We start from the raw sequence: 27,006 nt of genomic DNA, 5'->3' as shown, positions 1-27,006 counted from the left end.
TGAAGGGGGTCCAGGAGAGGGTCTGTGATGGCTTTGAGGTGTGCCAGGACCAGGCGCTCAAAAGACTTCATTACCACAGATGTAAGGGCGACCGGCCTGTAATCATTTAGTCCTGTTGGCCTTAGCTTTTTGGGCACAGGGATGATGGTGGAGGACTTGAGACAGGCTGGTACATGGCATGTCTCCAGGGAGGTGTTAAAGAGGTAGATGAACACCGGAGACAGCTGGTCAGCGCAGTGCCTGAGGGTGGCTGGAGAGACAGAGTCCGGCCCGGTTGCTTTGCGTGGATTCTGCCTCTTGAAAAGTCTATTAATGTCTCCCTCCTGAAAGGAGAGAGTCGTCTCTGTAGTATGGGTGGGGGATGGGGCCTCTTGAGTGGGAAGGGGTAGTTCAGGACAGTCCAATTGTCTTTCAAATCTGCAGTAGAACTCGTTCAGGTCGTTGGCCAGGCGGGAGTCGTTAGTGGTGTGGGGAGCTCTGGGCTTGTAGTTGGTGATCTGCCTGAGCCCTCTCCAGACAGAAGCAGAGTCGTTAGTAGAGAACTGGTGTTTTAGTCTCTCTGAGTACAGTCGTTTAGCCTCTCTCACCGCTTTGCTAAACCTGTTCTTCGACTCCTTGAATCTGTCTCTATCTCCACTCCTAAACGCTTCCTCCTTCTCCAACCTCAACCTTCTGAGCTTTGCTGAGAACCAGGGCTTGTTGTTGTTAAAGTTCACCCTGTTACGTGTTGGGATACAGCAGTCCTCACAGAAGCTGATGTAGGACGTCACAGCCTCTGTGAGTTCATCCAGACTATTGGTAGCAGTCGTGAACATATCCCAGTCAGTACAGTCTAAGCACGCCCGCAAATCTTCCACAGCCTCACTGGTCCACTGTTTAGATGTCCTCACAGCAGGTTTACAGAGTTTTAGTTTCTGCCTGTATGCAGGAATCAGGTGGACCATGGCATGGTCAGAGTGTCCTAGTGCTGCTCGGGGGACGGCGTGGTAGGCTCTACTGACTGTAGTGTAGCAGTGATCCAGAGTGTTCCCTTCTCTGGTTGGGCATTTAATGAATTGTATGTATTTGGGGAGTTCGTGGCTGAGATTACCTTTGTTAAAGTCGCCAAGTACGATAACCAACGAATCTGGATTTGCTCGCTCCACACTCAGAATCTGATCGGCGAGCATGCGTTGGGCCTCTTTAACCTGAGGACACGGCGGCAAATAAACTCCGACCAAAATGAGCGACGCGAACTCGCGAGGCGAGTAAAACGGTTTACAGGTTATAAAAATTGATTCAAGGAGTGGAGAACAATGTTTCAGAATCACTGTGACATCTACACTCCCCCCCACACTCCCTCCCACACTCCACTCCCTCTCCCCTCACCACGACCGCAGTGGCAGCAGCCTACGAGTGGCCAACGCTCAAGGCCCAGGCTGTACCAGGCGCAGTGCCGCCCCGCCGTGCCCAGGCAGGACAAGTGGCTGCGCACCGCCTGGATCCCGCGCGGCGACGCTCGCCGCATCTTCCTCGAGTTCCGCTTCAGCTTACGGCGCCGGTGCCCCCGTCGCCTCCCGGCCGCCGCCGCCTCCGCCGCCGGCTGCGACGACGACACGTTGGACGTTTACTACCGGGAGTCGGACGACCCCGGCGACGTCGCCGCCGGGGTCTTCGCCGACGACGAGCGGCGGCTCTTCTCCAAGGTCGACGTCGTCGGCTCGGGCGGGTCGGAGGTCGAGGCGGCGGGCGACGTGGGGCCCCTCTCCCGGGGCGGCCTCCGTCTGGCGTTCCGCGACACGGGGGCCTGCGCGTGGCTGGCGTCCGTGCGCGTCTACCGCAGGCGCTGCCCGGCCCTCGCGGTCCGCCTCGCCGAGTTCCCCGACGCTCCGGCCGCCGGCGACGGGCCGTGGGCGCTGTCGGAGGTGACGGGGGCGTGCGTGGGCCACGCGCTCCGGCCCGAGGGGGAGCCGGAGCCGGCGATGTTCTGCAACGCCGACGGCGAGTGGGAGGGCCACCCCGGGAGCTGCGTCTGCCGTGCCGGGTACCAGCAGGCGGGGAACGCCTGCCAAGGTGACGCGTTGGGATTTGTTTTAGTAGATTCATCATCGCTTACCCTCGAGAGAGATGTGGAAAGACCCAGCGGACCTCCCACACACTCACTCGCCCACTCACCCACTCACTCACCCACTCACTCACCTACTCACTCACTCACCCACCCACCCACCCAACCACTTATCCTCCCACCCACTCACTCACTCACCCACTGACTCACCCACTCACTCACTCAACCACTCACCCACCCACTCACTCACTCGCCCACCCACTCACTCACTCACCCACCCACCCACTCACTCACTCACCCATTCACCCAACCACTCACTCACCCACTCACTCACTCACTCACCCACTCACCCACTCACCCACCCACTCACCCACCCACATACCTACTCATCCACTCACTCACCCACTTTCTCACTCACCCAACCACTTACCCACCCACGCACTCTCTCACCCACCCCATCTCATCTCTCTCCCCATCTGCTCATCTCTCTCCCCATCTGCTCATCTCTCTCCCCATCTCTCGCTACTGACAGCACCAACAGTCTGTAAAGGTTCATAATAAAGGTGTTAAACTGAGTCTGTAAAGGCTACAGGTCGGGGGGCGGGACCTTTGTGCGTGCAGTGTGTGAGCAGGGCTCTTATAAGGAGACGGCCCAAGACAGCTCCTGCTCCCGGTGTCCGCCACACAGCACGGGCAGCGTCATCGGAGCGACGTCCTGCACCTGCCACGATGGATACTTCCGGCCCAGCGGCGAGCCCCAGTCTGTGGCCTGTGCAAGTTCGTTCACTATGCGCCATACACTACACTATACACTACTACACTATACACTACTACACTACACTATACAGTACTACACTACACTATACACTACACTACTACACTACACTATACACTACACTATACACTACACTATACACTACCTACTACACTACACTACACACTACACTATACACTACACTATACACTACACTATACACTACTACACTACACTATACACTACACTACTACACTACACTATGCACTACACTATACACTACTACACTGCACTATACACTACTACACTATACTATACACTACTACACTACACTATACACTACTACACTACACTCTACACTACTACACTACACTATACACTACTACACTATACACTACTACACTACACTATACACTACCTACTACACTACACTACACACTACACTATACACTACACTATACACTACACTATACACTACTGCACTACACTATACACTACTACACTACACTATACACTACACTATACACTACTACACTGCACTATACACTACTACACTATACTATACACTACTACACTACACTATACACTACTACACTACACTCTACACTACTACACTACACTATACACTACTACACTATACACTACTACACTACACTATACACTACCTACTACACTACACTACACACTACACTATACACTACACTATACACTACACTATACACTACTACACTATACACTACACTATACACTACTACACTATACACTATACTATACACTACACTATACACTGCTATGCACTATACACTACTACACTATACACTACACTATACACTACCTACTACACTACACTATACACTACACTATAAACTACTACCCTACACTATACACTACACTACACTATACACTACTATACACTACACTATACACTACACTATACACTACCTACTACACTACACTATACACTACACTATACACTACACTATACACTACACTATACACTACTACTATACAGTACTACACTACACTATACACTACTACGCTATACACTACACTATACACTACACTATACACTACCTACTACACTACTCTATAAACTCCGTTCCGCCCCCCCCCCCGGCCAGAGCCGCCGTCGGCCCCCAGGGACGTCGTCACCTCGCCGCTCTCCGCCGCCGCCTCGGTGACGCTCCGGTGGAGCCCGCCGGCGAATCCCGGCGGGCGCTCCGACCTCGCCTACTCCGTCGTGTGCCGGCTCCACCCGCCCCCCCTGCGGGGGGGGGGTGGGGAGAGGGGCCAGGAGCCGGCGCCGCCATGCGGCCCGGCCGTGAGGTTCCGGCCTCCGCTCCCGCTGACGAACGCCTCGGTGGAGGTGAGCGGCCTGCGTGAGAACGCCGCCTACACCCTGGAGGTGCACGCCACCAATGGCGTCTCCCGCCTGAGCGGCGTCCCCTCGGCGTTCGCGGCCGTCCACGTCGCCACGTCACGGGATCGTGAGTCGTCGTCCCCCCCCTCCTCCTCTCGCTCACGGCCATCGTCTTTCTTTTTTTGAAATCTCTTTTTCATCTTTAGATATTTAGTTGCTTTTGTCAAATATTTTTTTTCTATCTTTTTTAAATGGTTTTTTAAAATATTTTTTTAAAAATACATTCTCCTTTTTTAAAAGCTATAACATGCACATAACATTATAATAATATTATTCTTAAATGCTATGCAAAAACATGATAATTATATTATGATTAAAGACAATGCCGCCTGCATTTGCAGCCAGCCAATCACCGCTCTGCATCTTAGTTGGCATTTGCAGCCGGCCAATCACCGCTCTGCATCTTAGTTGTCCGCCTGCATTTGCAGCCAGCCAATCACCACTCTGCATCTAAATTGTCCGCCTGCATTTGCAGCCAGCCAATCACCGCTCTGCATCTAAATTGGCCGCCTGCATTTGCAGCCAGCCAATCACCGCTCTGCATCTAAATTGGCCGCCTGCATTTGCAACCAGCCAATCACCGCTCTGCATCTTAGTTGTCCGCCTGCATTTGCAGCCAGCCAATCACCGCTCTGCATCTAAATTGGCCGCCTGCATTTGCAGCCAGCCAATCACCGCTCTGCATCTTAGTTGTCCGCCTGCATTTGCAGCCAGCCAATCACTGCTCTGCATCTAAATTGGCCGCCTGCATTTGCAGCCAGCCAATCACCGCTCTGCATCTAAATTGTCCGCCTGCATTTGCAGCCAGTCAATCACCGCTCTGCATCTTAGTTGTCCGCCTGCATTTGCAGCCAGCCAATCACCACTCTGCATCTAAATTGTCCGCCTGCATTTGCAGCCAGCCAATCACTGCTCTGCATCTAAATTGGCCGCCTGCATTTGCAGCCAGCCAATCACCGCTCTGCATCTTAGTTGTCCGCCTGCATCTGCAGCCAGCCAATCACCGCTCTGCATCTAAATTGGCCGCCTGAATTTGCAGCCAGCCAATCACCGCTCTGCATCTTAGTTGTCTGCCTGCATTTGCAGCCAGCCAATCACTGCTCTCCATCTAAATTGTCCTCCTGCATTTGCAGCCAGCCAATCACCGCTCTGCATCTAAATTGGCCACCTGCATTTGCAGCCAGCCAATCACCGCTCTGCATCTTAGTTGTCCGCCTGCATTTGCAGCCAGCCAATCACCGCTCTGCATCTAAATTGTCCGCCTGCATTTGCAGCCAGCCAATCATCGCTCTTCATCTTAGTTGTCCGCCTGCATTTGCAGCCAGCCAATCACCGCTCTGCATCTAAATTGTCCGCCTGCATTGGCAGCCAGCCAATCACCGCTCTGCATCTTTTTTGGGCGTCTCTCGCTGCTCCTGCTCGCCCCGATGCGACCTCACACATCCGTGCACACCGCTTGCAAACCCCCCCAGCGCGCGTGTTACTCCACTACACATGTAACATTATAATTATATTATTCTTAATGCATATACCACTCTAATTATTATTCTTAAAGACATCTGTTATAATTATCATCATCATAGCCATGTTCGCATGTTCACCACAAAGCACCGCGTGTGTGGCTGTTGCAAGTTGAGTTGATTGCTCGCAAAGCGGCGTCCGTCTGCTTGGTGTTTGAACATCTCACCGCAACTCGTATTTCATTCAGCAGCAAGGGGAAACGCACACCGATTGTCACTCACCGCACCTCGAGACGTTGGCCAGGGGGGTAAACAAACGAGTTAGCGCGTGACCACATGCTGTGATTGCCCGCAGCACCGTCACCCGTGGTGCGTGTCCACACGGAGATCATCTCTGAAGACGCCGTCCTGTTGACCTGGGCCGAGCCGGAGCAGCCCAATGGCATCGTTATGGACTATGAAGTCAAATGCTTTGACGAGGTGCGTAGCGGCTCGCGATTATCCATTTTACTTGCGCGCGTGTGCGTGTGAATGTGCACGCGCGTGCGTGCTGAGCGGTGGTGCAGCGATACGCGCTACGCTGCGCTACGAACTCGGCGTCTCGAGTTCGATTCCCGCTCACGGCAACCGGCACCGGTGACGATAATCTGAACGAGTCCTGGGTCTCCCCTAGGTCGACTCAGCCTCAAATTGAGTACCCTGGTGCGGTGTGTAGTAAACATTGTTGTATATATAGGTGTTATGAAATTCGCATAATTTATCCGAAATTATGTTAATCAGTGTAATTATGTGCATAAATTATGCTGATTCGAGAGATAATCGTATTAATTTATGCGAGTGAGCGTGGTTATGATAATGCAGGTCGTTATGGATTATAAGGTCGAGCCTCGGTGACGAGGATTGTGTTATGAATTGGAATAACGCAATTAATCGTATGCAGTGACGCAGGCGTTGTGAGCGTGAATGAGAGAGAGTCGATTCGACTCTGCTCTTTAATTCCGTATTATCGATAAGGATACGATTACTCTCGATTGAACATTATGAATTATGTGTGTTATGGATTATGTGTGGTGATAGTGTACTTATGATAGGTCCCCAGGATTCAGATCTCATACGCAGAACAATATTATGCAGGATTTCAGGAAGAATCACACACAAACGTTCTGCTTTTATCAATTTTATTTCTAGCTAACTTTAATTTTTGGATAATATGAAAACTCAATCTCTGGATTTGGAATTTCAACACAGCGTTAACATAATAACATCACGATTGCGTTGTTTCACCTCGATAGCGGCACCTGTGGTTAATTCCCGACGCGTAACGCAATCGATCGGTTGTTGAGAGAGAGATTAAAAATATGCGAACTATTCTATCAAACCTTAACTTTATAATATGCAAACTCGTATACTTGAATTGTTACACAATACGGCACTTGGTCTTTGATTCGTATCCAATCCTTAATACATTCTGATATGCGAAGATATTATGCTTGAAATCGTCAGCACAGTACCACGTTGATGTTCGTTCATTGATTCATAACGATTATGAATTTAAAGCGTTCGACTGAAATACTTCTAATTACCTTATCAACAACACTCGATGGCCGCAATGCTTCGTTACTTGAATTGTCACACAACACAGCATTCGGTCATTGATCATGCGCGGCCCTTAATGCAATTATTGTCACGTTGTTAACAATAGGATGACTAATTATTATGCAACGCTACTCGTTGAAAGGGCACTCCAACCAGTATTATTCTTGGAGGCACAAATATGCGTTTGAATTCGTTATTTCATTCGTGGATACCAGCAAGATTATGTAGAAAGAAAATATTAACGAACGACTCAAGTATTTCTAATCGACTTCTCAACGCGACTCAATGGGTGGCGATGTTTCCTTTTTAGATCCTTATCTCGGGCCAATCTTTTAATTAATTGTGGCCAGATCCCTGACAGGGAACCGGTTGAGCACGCTCTTCACCCCCGCGAGCGGCGCTCCGTGGTGAGGTGCCAAGAATTAATCCTTGTTAATGGGTCAGTTGGTAATTTATGCGGTTAGAAGTACAGCCCCAGCACAATATTACAGAGGAAAATTATGAACACTCTTAAAAACGATGGATTATTCACTCGGTCGTTGCGATGTTTCCACAATCACGGATGGTTCAATGGCTTGAGGTTTTAGGCTTTGTTAATGACCCGTGTGTGTGTGTGTTGAATGGTATGAGTGGTGAAAGAGTAGGCCAATGTTCGGAATCGATTCTTTGCGTCAAGCAGACGTCTGGTTTGTCGTGTAGTGGGGGGCAGTGTATCATACGTATCAGTTGATTCTTCTTTCAGTAGTTGGTTCGGACTCGACGGATGTTGGTGAACGAGTAGATACGCTCTTTTGCTGCCCGTGTGCAGGGTGGGGTGGGGGCCACTACTAAGTCCCGTGTGTGGCAGATGGTCCCCGCGATAACGATCTGTTTGCCCTGGCGTGAAATTCCTCTCTCGCGCTCTTCGGGAGAGACAAAGGTGGTCGGGAGCACCTCTTTATACTTTCGACTTATATTTCTCAAATACCATTTGGTCCCATGTTCGCCAAGACTCGTGTTTGTAACTACGTCCTCCCGACACCTCTCGGTTTTACCGAGGTTCGAATTGTTATGATAGAATTATTAAAAAGAAAAATAATTATCATCCTGAGTTTAAGAGGTCCGTTTCTTGATTGTTGGAATCCATATCCCTTGGTTCTGTAAGGTTCTATAATGGAATGTCGTGTAAGGTTAACACGTTGTTATTATTAATATTATATTGCAATTTTCTTTAAAACTGTCTTTGCCTGGTTGCCGTGTGTGGGGTGGGGTGTGTCTCCTCATCAAACCCGGCTGGCTTTTCCAGATGGCCCCTTGTGATAAGGTGTAATTCCTGCTTCTCCGCGCTGTGAGAGGGACAAAGGTGGTCGGGGTTGCTTGGGATATTGTTTAAATTATTTTGCAAGTTTACCCGTTGTCTCATTCCTTCTCGATAACCTTTGATGTGACTTGGTATTCCTGCTCCAAGCTTTGTTTTAACAGTAAAAGTATTAAAGGTGAAAATCATTTGATAGCGAATTAATCATTGGATAATATTCACTGATGTGTCTGGTGGCCTGTTCTTAATTGGAGTGAGCGTTAGGATCGCTAATTCTATCTTATTCTTGTTGTTGCCTTTTTTTTTACTGGCAAATAAGGAAAAGAATATGTATACGATTTACCCTGTTGGCGTCTCCGTGTCTACTCTCTTGGTGTTCTGACCTCGGAGGGACCTTTCCTAAGGGCCCATCAAACTCTTGTTCACCTGGAGATGTTTGCCGATAGCTGTTACATCCTCCTCGCCTTGAGAGTTTTATTATTTCTTTATATATATATGGCCTGTTTATGACCGACATCTGGTTTTTCGTGTTTCTGGCTTACGGGTTTTATTCATTAAAAAATATAAATTGTTTGTCACGAAAGAAAGGAAAAAGAAATCTAGGTGTATGCATCCGTAAATATTCTTATGGATATTAATTGTGGAAAAAGGGCCGTATACAACAACATCACCACTGTGGATACAAAGGCGGCCGGGCGTGGTGCTGACCACCCACCCCCTCGTGTGCCTCCATAGGTGGCCGCTAACAGCACTCGCCCCGACAGTCTGCTGACACTATACGGGGGTTCTTTGTCTTTGCATTAGCAAGTGGAGGGCAGTAGAGTTAACACAACAATATGCTGTGAACCACGTGACCCAGGTTCAATGGGTCTCTGTGGGATGAGTCTGAACCCATCCCCCCCCCATCTGTACCCCCCCATCTGTACCCCCCCCCCCCCATCTGTACCCCCCCCCCCACCAGGATGACGACGACGAGAGAGAGGTAATGAGGCTGATCTCCAGCGTGCCGAGCATCAACGTGACGGGGCTCCGGCATGCCGCGGTTTACTCACTGCAGGTCCGCGCTCGCAACGCCGCCGGCTACGGAGACTACAGCCCCACACTCCACTTCCAGACGTCTCCCGCACGTGAGCAACAACACCACCATCCAATCACCACCACCACCCAATCACCACCACCACCCAATCACCACCACCACCCAATCACCACCACCACCCAATCACCACCACCACCCAATCACCACCACCACCCAATCACCACCACCACCCAATCATCACCACCACCCAATCCAGCCACCACCCACCACCACCAGCCACCACCACCCAATCACCACCAACCAGCATCAACCCTACCCAACCACTACCCAACCACTACCCACCCACCACCAACCAGCACCAACCCCACCACCACCAACCACCACCAACCCCACCACCACCAACCCCCAACCACCACCCCACCACCACCAACTAGCACCACCCACCACCAATCACCACCCACCCACCACCAACCACTACCAACCCCACCACCACCAACCACCACCCCAGCACCATCCCCACCCAACCACTACGCCGCCACCACCACCACCCCACCACCACCACTCACCAGCACCACTCACCAGCACCATCCCCATCACCTCAGCACCATCCCCACCCAACCACTACGCCACCACCACCACCCATCCACCACCACTCACCAGCACCATCCCCACCCAACCACTACGCCACAAGGACCACCACCACCACCACCCACCACCACCACCACTCACCAGCACCATCCCCACCCAACCACTACGCCACCACCAACCCCACTACCAACCTACCACGACCCCACCAACAGCACCACCACCCCACCCGTCCTGTCTGTTGTAGTTGTTGTGGTTGTTGTTGTAGGTGTTGTCCTGTTGTTTGTTGTTGTGTTGGTGGTTATTGTGGTGTTGTTGTAGTTGTTGTGTTTGTTGTTGTGGTTGTTGTGGTTGTTGTGGTTGTTGTAGTAAGTGAAGGATGTGTTTGTAACTCTTTCCCTCCCCCTCCCCCAGCACAAGCGACTCAGGAAGTGACCCTCTGGGCCTCCTCGCTGTCCGCTGGCCTCGTGGTGCTGATACTGCTCATCGCTACTGCCTGCATCATCGTCAAGAAGAGGTGGGGGGGGTCACACTGGGGGGGGGGGGTCACACTGGGGGGGGTCACACTGGGGGGTCACACTGAGGGGGTCACACTGGGGGGGGGGTCACACTGGGGGGGGTCACACTGGGGGGGGGGGTCCAACGGGCGTTCTGAGTGTTCCCACGTGATCTGGCTGCACCACCAAGAGGCAATCTCCCTGAACGTTGGGTAAGAGGCGGCACCCTCCAGAGCGAACTCGCTTCTTCAGCACTGCCGCCGCCGCCTTGATGGCTGCATGCATCGCGTTGCGTTTGAAGGAGGAGGAGCAGGAGGAGGAGTGGTCACTGGCAAGCAGCAGAGTCGGAGCCTCGCGAAGAGAGACGACCTCGCTTCTACAGCGTGCGGGGTAAACGCTGCTCCACCTCGCGCGCACAGACACACACACCACCTCTAAAACACACACACACACATCTCATACACACACACATCTCTCATACACACACACCACTCACACACACACCTCTCACACACACACCTCATACACACACACCACTCATACACACACATACACACACCACTCATACACACACACACACCACTCATACACACACACCTCTAATACACACACACCTCTCATACACACACACACACCTCTAATACACACACACACACCACCTCTCACACACACACACCACTCCTCATACACACACACACCACCTCTCATACACACACACACACCTCATACACACCACTCCTCATACACACACACACCACTCATACACACACACACACCACTTCTCATACACACACACCTCTCACACACACACACACCACCACTCATACACACACACACCACTCCTCATACACACACACACACCTCACACACACACACCACTCATACACCCACACACACACCACTCCTCATACACACGCACACACCACTCACACACACACACCACCCCTCATACACACACACCACCCCTCATACACACACACACACCACCCCTCATACACACACACCTCTCACACACATACACACACACCACCCCTCACACACCACCCCTCACACACCACCCCTCATACACTCACAACAACAACCGCCATTCGCCACTAAGTGGCGGTGACGTCACCACGACGCTTGTGCCAGGCTATGTGCACCCTGAGGCCACGCGAAGTGTCGAACGCCCACTGGCAGGAGGTCACGGGGCAGACCCAGCAGGTGCCACGGGTCGACTGACTGAGATGACTGGCTGATGCACCACCTGTGCCCCCTACTGTGCCAACCCGCTGTGCTTTAGCCACCCGGCGCTCCGCTCGTTGTTGTGAGCATTGCTCCTCCACCCTCCGATGTTGGTGGTGGTAGTGGTACGCCACTCAAGACATTGATGCATGCACAAGTCGCTCTCCGCTCCTCCACTATTGAGAGACAGTGTTCTTCCTCTTCCCACGAAGAGGTGGCAAAAACCCCACCTGCCACCAGCACACCAACCACAATCACCGTTACCGCCATTGCCATCTTCACCCTCGAGCAACGGGGACGGAGCGAAGCGCGTGACAACGAGCGTGCGACTGGGAATCATGTCGCAGCTGGAGAGGGCGGTGTGACCTGGCCTTGACCAGGTCACTAAAGCAGAGATGTAGGTCTTGCTGGAATTCCCTACACATCTGCTGTAGCAGACGGACAGAAAATATCGCATCTGTGCAGGACCGCCCTTTCCTGAAACCGCATTTGGGCTCCGCAAGCCTCTCCTCAGCGTGCCTGGCAAGGCGATGTTGAATAATCCTTGCCAGGACCTTTCCCGGCACACTGAGGAGTGAGATGCCCCTGTAGTTGTTACAGTCTGTGCGGTCCCCCTTCTTAAAAAGGGGGACCGCCAGGGCATCCTTACAATCCTGCGGAACCCGTCCAGTGGTCCAGACTGTTGTTATGATGTCATATAGGGCAGTCTGTGCACAAACGCCACCCTCCCTCAGCATTTCGCTTGGGAGATCATCTCTGCCCGGTGCCTTTCCTGGTCTCAGACTCCGGATCGCCTTCAGTGCTTCCTCAACAGATGGCACCTCAGCCAGCCACTCACAGGGGGTGACTTCTTCCAATATTTGAGGCACCGCAGCCTCAGCAGGGTCATCCCCACTTTGTGCCATGATGTTTTCCTAGCTGAGAGATTTTCCCTCCTCCAGGACCTCACAGAAATGCTCAGCAAATCTGCAAACCGGTTCCTGGGGGTCGGAGATTGGATCACCGTTTTTTCCCCTAATGTTGGTAATAGGTGTGGCGCTGCAGGTTGCTTTTTTGATGGAGTTAAATAGAGATTTGTGATCACGGGCCACTGAGGCAGACTCCATCTCCTCAGCAACCCACGACCACCACCCATCCTTGCAGCGCCTCACGGCTCTCCGAACCTCCGAGCGAAGGATGCGGTAAGCCTCCTCATTCTCTGATGTGGGATTCTGTAGCCGATGACAGTGGGCCTGTCGCTTTTTCTAAACTATCCTGATCACCTCCTCTGTCAGCCAGGGTCTCTGGGGAGGTCTGGACTGCGTAACCAAAGCAGCCAATGCAGCTGCATGAGTCACAGTCCTAAACCTCGCCCATTTACCCTCGACATCAGGAGGAGTGGGGGACGATGCCAACCCCAGCCTCAAGCGATGATGAAATTTTCGCTTGCAACTTTCATCAGATAACTGAGACTAGGCCACTTTAGGTTGGAATGGGGTCCTGGGTGTACACCCACCACCGGAGTGGAAGAATGGCAGGCGCATCTCACAGATGACTAGTCGATGGTCAGAGGGCAGATCAGCTCCACGGTAGGTCCTGGTGTCAAAGACATGGGCTCGCATCCGCTGATTCGTCACTATGTAGTCCAGCAGATGTTCTTGCTTGGACCCGGCATGCATCCATGATGTTGTGTGGATGCGCCAATGTCGGAACAGCGTGTTGGTAATTACAAGCCCATGGGCTGAACAAAAATCAAGCAGCCTCCTACCGTTGTTATTGAGCTGATCTGGCCCATGCCCTCCAATCACTCCAGACCAGGTGCCAGCATCATGACCAACTCGGGCATTGAAGTCACCAAACAAGATGACTCTATCCCGAGGGGCCACTTTAGCCAGCACCTGTGACAGGTCATAGAAGGCATCTGACTCATCGGCTTTGCCTGCATCCCTCCACAGATGTTCGTCTTCGGTGGGGGCATAAGTAACCACGACCACCACTCCTCGTCTCCGGTTGATGGGAAGGCGAGCCCAAAGTAGCCTGGGGCTTACAGCTTCCCACACCTCATCACCACGCTCCCACGCCCCCTTCATTCTTGTGTTCAAAAGAAGAGCCACACCCTGTTGTTTGGCAGTCTGCTGCCTCGAGTAGAGGACTGTCCACCCCTCATTGTGACAGGAGCCAGAACCGGTCCACCGGACCTCCTGAATGCCACAGAGATCCAGGCGGTACCGGTCCAGCTCCCGACAGAGGAGTGGCAGCCTCTCCTCCGCAGTGAGCGTTCGAACATTCCACGTGGCCACACGAAGTGGCTTTTCGTTGTTTCTGGAGGAGACCCGAGGGTAGAGATTCAATCTCCTGGCTCTGCCAATTGGGGTTTGGCCAGGAGACGTCATAGACGCCTGTCCCCCCGGGGCCTCCGGCACAAGCTTATTAGTTACATTTTTTATTCGTAGTTTCGTGGTAAAAATGTTGAAGGTGGAGGGGTTACCGGCCCCTCGTACCCGTCCAGAGCCCCCGTTTAGCCACTGTGGTGGTCACAGACGCCATGAGAGGAGGGGCCAATCGGAATTGGCCCTCCCCCCACAGCACTGTCCACGACAGAGTTTCCCGTCCGGCACCGCGAGGAGGTAGGGGGTTGTTTTGCCGGACACTCACACACACACCACCCCACACACACCACCCCTCACACACCACCCCTCATACACTCACACACACACACACACCCTGTGCACGGTTGATTTCGCCGTTGCCACCCACAGTGAAGATGCCGGGCTTCAGGCTCTACATTGACCCACACGACTACGACGAGCCCAGCGATGCTCTCCGCGAGTTCGCGACGGAAATCGACGCCTCGCGAATCAAACTTGGACGCGTCATCGGAGCAGGTGAACGGGGGGGGGGGGGGGGGACGGGGGCGGGCACGTCTGTACCGTGGTACCCGTTAACTAAAACTTACTCACAGGGCGCCCACTTCAAATGTTGACACTGCTGAGAATTTGCAACGCCGCCGCAAGAAATGTTTGTGCCTCCGGGGCTCTGGAGACCGCCTGGAGAAGGTTCCAGGCGCACGGTGACAACGACGGCGAACGAGTGGGAGAAACTCTTTGACTTTTGGAAGCTATTAACGTTACATTTGTTATCATGTTTAACACGTAGGCTTTCGCGAACCCAGATCATCCATACGTGACAAGCCTTACTAGTTGGCTGGGTCGGGTGGTGGCGAGTTTAACCATACATTTATAAATTTACGTGCACTAACCAGAGAAAAAAAATCTCCATTATGGATTTGTTATCATGTTACAGCGTAGTATTATTATTATCCGTTCTCTTTCCATGAAAAACCAATAGTCCAATATGTGTTAACATTTTCTTTGGTTCTTTCGGTAAAGTCACGTAGAATGAGAATAAAATAATAAATTGATAAAATAAAATAACACAATAATATTCTCACGACGTTTCGGCCACAACACAAGCGGCCTTCATCAGGTGAAGGGGACGAGACTGTCTGGACAGCGCTGTCCTCCAGACAGTCTCGTCCCCTTCACCTGATGAAGGCCGCTTGCGTTGTGGCCGAAACGTCGTGAGAGTTTTACCGCGTTATTTTATTTTAGCAATTTATTATTTTAGTCTCATTCTACGTGGTGGTGACTTTAGCGAAAGAACCAAAGAAGATGAATCCTCGCAGTCACGAAAGCTTCAAATCGAAAAGTGTTAACATTGTTTTGCAGCACCCCGTCGTTTGCCGTGGGTTCACACTCCCCAACGCATGCACCACACAGCGACCGGCCAGTGCACAACCAGCAAGCAATCGGCACGTTTTATTCACGTGACGAACCTTACTTAGCAGCTGGACGGGGGGGGGGGGGGGGGGGGGTCCTCACACCTGCTCTACGTGCTACCCACTGTCATCGACCCCTCGGCCCGCAGGAGAGTTTGAGAAGGTGCACGTCGGATACCTGAAGCGCCAGGGCAGCAGCGGAGGGGCGGCGACAGTGCGCGTGGCCATCAAGACGCTGAAGGGCGGATCCAGCAAGCAGCAGCAGCAGCAGGACTTCCTGTGTGAGGCGAGCATCATGGGACAGTTCGAGCATGACAACATCGTCCGCCTGGAGGGCGTCGTCACCAAGAGTGAGCTTCGAGAACGTCCAATCGATGCCACACGCATTTTAAACAAACTAAAAACTGGCAATTAATCTTTGTTTGTTTTTTCCGGTAAAGTCACATATAAATAAGAAGTAATAAAATAACATAATAGCGTACGACGTTTCGGTTGCAACGCAAGCAGCCATCATCAGGTACAGAAGAACTAAATTTAAGAGAGAGGGGAAATACATAACCCCAGATGTATACAACCGAAACGTCGGACGCTATTATGTTATTTTATTATTTCTTATTTATACGTGACTTTACCGAAAAAACCAAAGATTAATTCCTGCAGTCACAAAAGCTTCGAACCAAGTTTAAAACTGGCAAGTCTGTTATGTAGCTGGCTGTCCAGTTGATTATGCCCGTTGTTGTAATCACTGGTGATTGTACTCAGATTGGAAATGTTGTGGATTTGCTCTCCAACACACCGGTGTGGTGTACTTCTATACTACACTATACACACTGCACATTACACTATACACAACACTATACACGACTATACACTACACTCCTCTATACTACATTATACACTACTATACACTACATGCCACTGGTTCTTTATGTTCTAAAGATGTAGATGCCACTGGTTCCTCACGTGCTGCAGATGTAGATGCCACTGGTTCTTCACGTTCTGCAGATGTAGATACCACTGGTTCTTCACGTTCTGCAGATGTAGATGCCACTGGTTCTTCACGTTCTGTAGATGTAGATGCCACTGGTTCTTCATATTCTGCAGCTGTAGATGCCACTGGTTCTTCACATTCTGCAGATGTAGATGCACTGGTTCTTCACATTCTGCAGATGTAGATGCCACTGGTTCTTCACGTTCTGCAGATGTAGATGCCACTGGTTCTTCACGTTCTGCAGATGTAGATGCCACTGGTTCTTCACGTTCTGCAGATGTAGATGCACTGGTTCTTCACGTTCTGCAGATGTAGATGCACTGGTTCTTCACGTTCTGCAGATGTAGATGCCACTGGTTCTTCACGTTCTGCAGATGTAGATGCCACTGGTTCTTCACGTTCTGCAGATGTAGATGCCACCACCATCTATTGCGCAGAGGTTGAACCTCTGACTCTCGGTTCAGAACGGGCAACCGGACGTACGAACAGGTTTGTTTGTACCTCTGAGAGTTCGTAAGAGGAACATTCGTAAGTAGAGGAGTCCCTGTGTATGAACCCACAGCGACGCATCTTGGCAGAGATACAAGGTGTGTATGTGACCAAGTGATGATGTTACGGTATAAGTCGTGAATGCTGTGCGTGGATTGCTAACGTTTGGTTTTCTTGTCCTCTCGACGAAGGTAAACCTGTCATGATCATCACCGAATTCATGGAAAACCATTCCTTGGATTTATTCCTCAGGGTAAGAAGTGGCAATGCCAAATTATGCGATCATCGGTGTGTTGCAGTCTCACACTCCTCAGCGGTTGTGTGTGTAACTGTCCACAAATGGAGAGCACACGGTGGCATTGTTGTGTGTGTGTGCCGTAGATCCTACTAACCGGGGCTCCGCTTGTGGTGACAACTGCACGCGTCTGCGTCAAACTTCCTTTGTACCTTACGTAGCCAACTGGCGCGGGGGGGGGGGGGGGGACAAACTAAACACAACAAGCGAGAGTTCTAAACAAATTAGTTTAGACAACGATGACTTAAACGCACATAGCAGCTCCCGGAAGAGCATTTCAGACGGCCGCACAACAAGCAGCACAACGTCACCCAGGCGGCTCCTCATCGCCTCCTCTTCTCCCTCCCTTCCTTCTCCCCCCTCTCCTCCCCCCTCTCCCCCCTCTCCTCCCCTCCTCCCTCCCTCTCTCCCCCCTCTGGCCGGGCACGGTGTAGATGAAGAAGGGGCACCTCGTGGTGACCCAGCTGCTCGGGATGCTGCGTGACGTCGCATCGGGCATGGAGTACCTGTCCCGCAGGGGCTATGTGCACCGCGACCTGGCCGCCCGCAACGTGCTCGTGAGTGGCGAGCTGACGTGCAAGGTGTCCGACTTTGGCCTCTCGCGGACGCTTCTACTGGACGCCGACCCCGAGGGAGCGTACACCTCCCGGGTAAGGCGGGGCAGGAAAAAAGAAGCGCCGGCGTCGTCGACGGCCGACGTTCGGCCGACGTTCGGCCGACGTTCGGCCGACGTTCGGCCGGAGTCGAGGAGAAGGCAAAGCCGCGCCGGCCCGGCGTGTGTCGGCGCGGCGTTACCGCTCCCTAAGGGGCTTCCGTTTTTCGCCGAAAGTACTTGCCGCCGCCGTGCGTCGAGCGAAATGCATTAACCTCACACACACACACACGCACACACGCACACACACACACACGCATACACACACACGCACACACACACACACGCACACACGCACACACACACGCACACACACACACACACGCACACACACACACACACGCACACACACGCACACACACACGCACACACGCACACACGCACATACACACGCGCACACACACACACGCACACATGCACACACGCGCGGTGAAAGTGCGAACGTGCAGCGTACGGTGCCGTTGTCTTTGGGATTCACGGGTCCACACCGGAGACGGTGTGGACCCGTGAATCTCGACGCTCGGCGCGTCGAGGCGGCGCGAACTCGCGACGCCGGCTTTGACCCGGCAAACCCTTCGCCGCGTGCCGACGACGTCGGGCCGCGAGAGCCCCGCGTGCCGGACCCGAGGGCGAGGTCCCGTTGTGAATGTTCCCCACCAGGGGGGGAAGATCCCGATCCGCTGGACCGCCCCGGAGGCCATCGCACAGCTCAGGTTCACGTCGGCGAGCGACGTGTGGAGCTACGGCATCGTCGTGTGGGAGGTGACGTCGTACGGCGAACGGCCGTACTGGGACATGAGCAACCGGGACGTGAGTTCAGCATCGGCACCCCTGTGTGTGTGTCTGTGGTCTCTGTGTGTGTGTCTGTGGTCTCTGTGTGCGGCTGTGGGTCTCTGTGTGAGTAGTCTATGGGTCTCTGTGTGTAGTCTATGGGTCTCTGTGTGAGTACTCTATGGGTCTCTGTGTGTAGTCTATGGGTCTCTGTGTGAGTAGTCTGTGGTCTCTGTGTGCGGCTGTGGGTCTCTGTGTGAGTAGTCTATGGGTCTCTGTGTGAGTAGTCTATGGGTCTCTGTGTGTGTGTCTGCGGTCTCTGTGTGAGTAGTCTGTGGTCTCTGTGTGCGGCTGTGGGTCTCTGTGTGATTAGTCTATGGGTTTCTGTGTGAGTAGTCTATGGGTCTCTGTGTGGTGAGTCTATGGGTCTCTGTGCGAGTAGTCCATGGGTCTCTATGCGAGTAGTCTGTGGGTCTCTGTGTGAGTAGTTTATGGGTCTCTGTGTGAGTAGTCTATGGGTCTCTGTGTGAGTAGTCTATGGGTCTCTGTGTGAGTAGTCTATGGGTCTCTGTGTGAGTAGTCTATGGGTCTCTGTGTGAGTAGTTTATGGGTCTCTGTGTGAGTAGTCTATGGGTCTTTGTGTGAGTACTCTATGGGTCTCTGTGTGAGTAGTCTATGGGTCTCTGTGTGAGCAGTCTATGGGTCTCTGTGTGAGTAGTCTATGGGTCTCTGTGCGAGTAGTTTATGGGTCTCTGTGAGTAGTCTATGGGTCTCTGTGAGTACTCTATGGGTCTCTGTGTGAGTAGTCTATGGGTCTCTGTGTGAGTAGTCTATGGGTCTCTGCGTGAGTACTCTATGGGTCTCTGTGTGTAGTCTCTGGGTCTCTGCGTGAGTACTCTATGGGTCTCTGTGTGTAGTCTATGGGTCTCTGTGTGAGCAGTCTATGGGTCTCTCTGTGAGTAGTCTATGGGTCTCTGTGTGAGTCGTCTATGGGTCTCTGTGTGAGTAGTCTATGGGTCTCTGTGTGAGTAGTCTATGGGTCTCTGTGTGAGTAGTACTCTATGGGTCTCTGTGTGAGTAGTACTCTATGGGTCTCTGTGTGAGTAGTACTCTATGGGTCTCTCTGTGAGTAGTCTATGGGTCTCTGTGTGAGTAGTACTCTATGGGTCTCTGTGTGAGTAGTACTCTATGGGTCTCTGTGTGAGTAGTACTCTATGGGTCTCTCTGTGAGTAGTCTATGGGTCTCTGTGTGAGTAGTACTCTATGGGTCTCTGTGTGAGTACTCTATGGGTCTCTGTGTGTAGTCTATGGGTCTCTGTACGTGTAGTCTATGGGTCTCTGTGTGAGTAGTCTATGGGTCTCTGTGTGAGTAGTCTATGGGTCTCTGTGTGAGTAGTAGTCTATGGGTCTTTTTGTGAGTAGTCTATGGGTCTCTGTGTGAGTAGTACTCTATGGGTCTCTGTGCGAGTAGTCTATGGGTCTCTGTGAGTAGTCTATGGGTCTCTGTGTGAGTAGTACTCTATGGGTCTCTGTGTGAGTAGTACTCTATGGGTCTCTGTGTGAGTAGTACTCTATGGGTCTCTGTGTGAGTAGTACTCTATGGGTCTCTGTGTGAGTAGTACTCTATGGGTCTCTGTCAGTAGTCTATGGGTCTCTGTGTGGGTAGTCTATGGGTCTCTGTGTGAGTACTCTATGGGTCTCTGTGTGAGTAGTCTATGGGTCTCTGTGTGAGTACTCTATGGGTCTCTGTGTGAGTAGTACTCTATGGGTCTCTGTGTGAGTAGTACTCTATGGGTCTCTGTGTGAGTACTCTATGGGTCTCTGTGTGAGTACTCTATGGGTCTCTGTGTGAGTAGTACTCTATTGGTCTCTGTGTGAGTAGTACTCTATGGGTCTCTGTGTGAGTAGTACTGTATGGGTCTCTGTGTGAGTAGTCTATGGGTCTCGTACCCCCCAGGTGATGGAGGCAGTAGAGGGCGGCTGGCGTCTGCCGTGCCCCATGGACTGCCCCATGCTTCTCCGCCGCCTCATGCTGAGCTGCTGGCAGCAGGAGAGCTCCTGGCGGCCCTCGTTCAGCCGCCTCGTTACCGCCGTCACTGACGCGCTGCACGACACGGCCAGGTGCGTTTGTGTGTGTGCGTCTGTGTGTGTGTGAGTTTGTCTGTGTGTGCGTGTGTCTGTGTGTGTGTGTGGGGAGCAAGAAAACAACCCCCTACCTCTTCGTGGTGCCGGACTGCAACGCTGTCGTGGGCGGTGCCGTGGGAGGAGGGACAATTTAAATTGGCCTTTCCCTTCATGATGTTTGTGACCACCACAGCGACCAAATGGGGGATCTGGACGGGTGCGAGGGGTTGGTAACCCCTCCACCTTCAATTAATTACGACTAAATCATGAATGAAATTTTTAATTAATAAGCTTGTGCCGGAGGACAGGCATCTATGACATCTCCTGGCCAAAACCCCATTTGGCGGAGCCGGGAGACTGAATCCTCACCATCGGAGCTCCTCCAGAAACAACAACAAAAAACCACTACGCGTGGCCACGTGGAATGTTCGAACGCTCACTGCGGAGGAGAGGCTGCCACTCCTCTGTCGGGAGCTGGACCGGAACCGCCTGGATCTCTGCGATATTCAGCAGGTCCGGTAGACCGGCTCTGGCTCCTGCCACCATGAGGGGTGGATAGTCCTCTACTCGGGGCAGGAGACTGCTAAACAACAGAGAGCGAGTGGCTCTTCTATCTAAACAAAAGAATGAAAGGGGCGTGGAAGCGTGGCGGTGAGGTGGGGGAAGCTGTAAGCCCCAGGCTACTTTGGGCTCGCCTTCCCATCAACCGGAGGCAAGGAGTGGTGGTCGTGGTTAGTTATGCCCCCACCGAAGACGAACATCCGTGGAGGGATGCAGGCAAGGCCGATGAGTCAGGTGAGCACCTGTCAAAGGTGCTCACCTGAGTTGGTCATGATGCTGTCACCTGGTCTGGAGTGATTGGAAGGCATGAGCCAGATCAGCTCAATAACAGCGGCAGGAGGCTGCTAAATTTTTGTGCAGCCCATGGGCTTGTCATTACCAACACGCTGTTCCGGCATCGGCGCATCCACGCACCATCATGGATGCAAGCAAGAACATCTGCTGAACTACATAGTGACAGAAGAGCATGTTCTGTCAGTCAACCCGTGGCACCTGCTGGGTCTGTCCCGTGACCTCCTGCCAGCGGGCGTTAGACACTCCACGTGGCCTCAAGGTGTGCATGGCCTGGCACAAGCGTCGTGGTGACGTCACCGCCACTTAGTGGCGAATGGCGGTTGTTGTTATGTATGTGTGTATGTGTGTGTATGTGTGTGTGTATGTGTGTATGTATGTTTGTATATGTGTGTATGTGTGTGTATGTTTGTATGTATGTTTGTATGTGTGTGTGTATGTGTGTGTGTATGTGTGTGTATGTATGTGTGTGTATGTGTGTATGTATGTATGTGTGTATGTATGTATGTGTGTACGTATGTGTGTACATGTGTATGTATGTGTGTGTGTGCATGTGTGTATGTGTGAGCGATAGTGTAGCGATAGTGTATGTGTGTGTGTATATGTGTGTGTATGTGTGTGTGTATGTGTGTATGTGTGTGTGTGCGTGTGGGGAGCGGTGGTATAGTGGTCAGCACACCGCCCTACGAACCCGGCGACACCGGATTTGATTCCCGCTCACGGCCAACACCAATGACGATTATCTGAACCGGTCCTGGGCCTCCACTAGGTCGACTCGGCCTCAAACGAGTACCCGGTGCGTTGTGTAGTAAGCATCGCTAGCACTGGGGCGACGTGATGATGACGCGCACCGCTTCCCAGTAAAACAAAAACAGGAAACGAGAGCGGGCGGCACAAACGTCGCGACCACTTTGGCCTTCTCACGGTCCCAATGAGGGTCTGCCCGGTGGTCGGTGTTCCACCCTCGTCACCTTCCACTCCCTTCTCTCCCCCTGCCCAGCTTGTCGTCTCCGGCGGCGGTGGCCTCCATTCACGGCGACGCCTTCTCACCGCCAACGCCAACGCCGATTCCGCCGCCGTCTCCTCCCACTCGGTTGTAGTCGTGTTCGCTGGCGCGTCCTCCACTCGGGGTCTCAGCGTTTGCCTCTCGTGTCCCGTTGGGTTTTTCTCACGGCGCTCCCCCGTCGGTTTTAACACTTTCTATTGTTTTTCCCCCGCTCACGACGACCTGCGTCTTCCCCGTGCTCGTTTGTTGTTCGCGTGCCTCCTCTTTGATCCCTTAACTTGTGTAATGACAGGGTGACACCTGCCGGCCTGTAGGGGTAATTGACGGTCGTGGCTGCATCACATCGTCTCTTCGTGTTCTTTACTAACCACACAGACTATAGTGGAAGCAGGGCCGACGACTTACACAATCCCTGGTCAGCTCCTCTCTCCGCTGCTGGATGACGCCGTTACTGCTGCTGCTGCTGCGTGCGGCCGTGATTCGACTGCTGCTGCTGCCACGTCTCCAGGCGTTTGAGTTGTGCGCTGAGTTGAGGCTCTTTATGTAATCACTACCTGGGGGCTGCTGCGTTGGTTCATCCACTAAGGGGGAGTTGGGACATCGCCCCACAAAGCAGCTCGAGATGACAAATTACTTTTCTAATAAAAAAATTAACTTTTCCCGCAAATTGTTTTGTCGTGTTTCAAAAAAAAAGTCGTATTGTCTATAAGCGCCCGCCGCCGGTAGATGAGACAGTTTTATCACTTTCATGGGAAGCCCCGCCTAGTGGCAATGTCACGGAGCGACGTCGCAATGGCAACCTGTGGCGGAACGAACGAGCGAGGAGCCAAAGTGGAATGGCAGAAGCTCACGCGGCAGGAGGTCGCAAGACAATTCGGATTGTGGTGGGGAGGTCAACTGACTGGGTGGGTGGGGGGGCGACTGGCAGAGCTGCCCACCATGCCAACTCCACCAGCAGGGAGAGCCGCCACCTCACGCCCGTGGTGCCTTTCAAATTGCGGTTGAAACTTGAACTTTTGAACTTGCGGTTGAAACTTGAACTTTTGAACTTGCGGTTGAAACTTGAACTTTTGAACTTGCGGTTGAAACTTGAACTTTTGAACTTGCGGTTGAAACTTGAACTTTTGAACTTGCGGTTGAAACTTGAACTTTTGAACTTGCGGTTGAAACTTGAACTTTTGGACTTGCGGTTGAAACTTGAACTTTTGAACTTGCGGTTGAAACTTGAACTTTTGGACTTGCGGTTGAAACTTGAAATTTGAACTTGCGGTTGAAACTTGAACTTTTGAACTTGCGGTTGAAACTTGAACTTTTGAACTTGCGGTTGAAACTTGAACTTTTGGACTTGCGGTTGAAACTTGAACTTTTGAACTTGCGGTTGAAACTTGAACTTTTGAACTTGCGGTTAAAACTTGAACTTTTGAACTTGCGGTTGAAACTTGAACTTTTTGAACTTGAGGTTGAAACTTGAAATTTTGGACTTGCGGTTGAAAGTTGAACTTTTGAACTTGCGGTTGAAACTTGAACTTTTGAACTTGCGGTTGAAACTTGAACTTTTGAACTTGCGGTTGAAACTTGAACTTTTGAACTTGCGGTTGAAACTTGAACTTTTGAACTTGCGGTTGAAACTTGAACTTTTGGACTTGCGGTTGAAACTTGAACTTTTGAACTTGCGGTTGAAACTTGAACTTTTGGACTTGCGGTTGAAACTTGAAATTTGAACTTGCGGTTGAAACTTGAACTTTTGAACTTGCGGTTGAAACTTGAACTTTTGAACTTGCGGTTGAAACTTGAACTTTTGGACTTGCGGTTGAAACTTGAACTTTTGAACTTGCGGTTGAAACTTGAACTTTTGAACTTGCGGTTAAAACTTGAACTTTTGAACTTGCGGTTGAAACTTGAACTTTTTGAACTTGAGGTTGAAACTTGAAATTTTGGACTTGCGGTTGAAACTTGAACTTTTGAACTTGCGGTTAAAACTTGAACTTTTTGAACTTGAGGTTGAAACTTGAACTTTTGAACTTGCGGTTGAAACTTGAACTTTTGGACTTGCGGTTGAAACTTGAAATTTTGGACTTGCGGTTGAAACTTGAACTTTTGAACTTGCGGTTGAAAATACTCTTTGTTTTTTTCGGTAAAGTCACGTAGAAATAATAAATAATAATGAAATAAAATTACATGATAGCATACGACGTTTTGATTGCAAAGCAAGCAATCATCATCAGGTATAGAAGAGCTAAATTTAAGGGAGAGAGGAAACACAGAGAGATGGAGAAGCACATCAAATTGAAACAAGATTTAGTAAAATTTTGGAAACAATATAATGCAGCACAGAGGGTCGGTCAAAACACAATTAACGCATGGTCTGGCTGATTAAGTTATTTCAAAGATTGCTAAATTATAGGTTAAGAGTGATAGAGTACAGATCACAGACACATATACTGACATCCAAGCAGAGAGAGCCAGCACAGAGACACAGAGAGAGACACACACATGGGACAGAGTGAAACAATGCTTCTATTTAGCTATCAACACATACATTACATTATACACTACACTATAAACTACACAGAACATTTTTTTTGTTCCTCTCACACAGCTTAAAAGCCGTGATCTGAACGTGGCTCTCTCACTCCAGCGCTGTCCTACCAGACAGTCTCGCCCCCTTCACCTGATGAAGGCCGCTTGTGTTGTGGCCGAAACGTCGTGAGAATATTATTGTGTTATTTTATTTTATCAATTTATTATTTTATTCTCATTCTACGTGACTTTACCGAAAGAACCAAAGAAGATACACAGAACATCTATATACATAGCTATCAACACATACACTACATTATACACTACACTATAAACTACACACAACATCTATATACATAGCTATCAACACATACACTACACTATAAACTATACACACCATATATATACATAGCTATCAACACATACACTACACTATACACTACATAATAAACTACACTCATCTATATACATAGCTATCAACACATACACTACACTATACACTACACACACAACATCTATATACATAGCTATCAACACATACACTACACTATACACTACACACACAACATCTATACACCCACATCAACCGTCACCACCAACCCCCACATCAACCATCATCATCACCACCCACATGAACCATCACCACCACCACCCACATCAACCATCACCACCACCACCAACATCACCACCACCCACATCAACCATCACCACCACCACCCACATCACCACCACCCACATCAACCATCACCACCACCACCCACATCAACCATCATCACCACCACCACCCACATCAACCACACCATCACCACCACCCACATCACAACCACCCACATCAACCATCATCACCACGACCCACATCAACCATCATCACCACCCACATGAACCATCACCACCACCACCCACATCAACCATCACCACCACCACCAACATCACCACCACCCACATCAACCATCATCATCACCATCCACATCAACCATCACCACCACCACCCACATCACCACCACCCACATCAACCATCACCACCACCACCCACATCAACCATCATCACCACCACCACCATCCACATCAACCACACCATCACCACCACCCACATCACAACCACCCACATCAACCATCAACACGACCCACATCAACCATCATCACCACCACCCACATCACAACCACCCACATCAACCATCATCACCACCACCCACATCACCACAACCCACATCACAACCACCCACATCAACCATCATCACCACGACCCACATCAACCATCATCACCACCACCCACATCACAACCACCCACATCAACCATCATCACCACCACCCACATCACCACAACCCACATCACAACCACCCACATCAACCATCATCACCACAACCCACATCACAACCACCCACATCAACCACACCATCACCACGACCCACATCAACCATCATCACCACCACCCACATCAACCATCATCACCACCACCCACATCAACCATCATCACCACCACCCACATCAACCACCATCACCACGACCCACATCAACCATCATCACCACCACCCACATCACAACCACCCACATCAATCACACCATCACCACCACCCACATCAACCATCATCACCACCACCCACATCAACCATCATCACCACCACCCACATTAACCAT

At 51.2% G+C, this 27,006-nt stretch overlaps 1 protein-coding gene across 1 annotated transcript in view; it reads left to right on the top strand.

The window, feature by feature from the left end:
• LOC142910655 (ephrin type-A receptor 5-like) overlaps positions 1 to 23,737 on the top strand; it is a 34,940-nt gene extending 11,203 nt beyond the window's left edge. Inside the window, exons 4-17 of the mRNA XM_076060014.1 lie at positions 1,380 to 2,052; positions 2,666 to 2,821; positions 3,920 to 4,285; positions 6,034 to 6,158; positions 9,533 to 9,698; positions 10,607 to 10,709; positions 10,991 to 11,079; positions 14,652 to 14,777; positions 15,820 to 16,020; positions 17,342 to 17,403; positions 17,880 to 18,095; positions 18,758 to 18,907; positions 20,826 to 20,989; positions 22,845 to 23,737. Coding sequence (XP_075916129.1) covers positions 1,380 to 2,052; positions 2,666 to 2,821; positions 3,920 to 4,285; positions 6,034 to 6,158; positions 9,533 to 9,698; positions 10,607 to 10,709; positions 10,991 to 11,079; positions 14,652 to 14,777; positions 15,820 to 16,020; positions 17,342 to 17,403; positions 17,880 to 18,095; positions 18,758 to 18,907; positions 20,826 to 20,989; positions 22,845 to 22,944 — 2,697 coding nt within the window. The 3' untranslated portion in view covers positions 22,945 to 23,737. The remainder of the gene's footprint in view (positions 1 to 1,379; positions 2,053 to 2,665; positions 2,822 to 3,919; positions 4,286 to 6,033; positions 6,159 to 9,532; positions 9,699 to 10,606; positions 10,710 to 10,990; positions 11,080 to 14,651; positions 14,778 to 15,819; positions 16,021 to 17,341; positions 17,404 to 17,879; positions 18,096 to 18,757; positions 18,908 to 20,825; positions 20,990 to 22,844) is intronic.
• Positions 23,738 to 27,006: the final 3,269 nt, after the last annotated feature.

The sequence above is a fragment of the Petromyzon marinus genome, unplaced genomic scaffold (genome assembly GCF_048934315.1).
Source record: "Petromyzon marinus isolate PM22_M1 ecotype Great Lakes invasive population unplaced genomic scaffold, UKy_Petmar_22M1.pri1.0 PM_G_Scaffold_15, whole genome shotgun sequence".
Taxonomy (NCBI): domain Eukaryota; kingdom Metazoa; phylum Chordata; class Hyperoartia; order Petromyzontiformes; family Petromyzontidae; genus Petromyzon; species Petromyzon marinus.
This window is presented reverse-complemented; position numbering and strand designations above follow the sequence as displayed.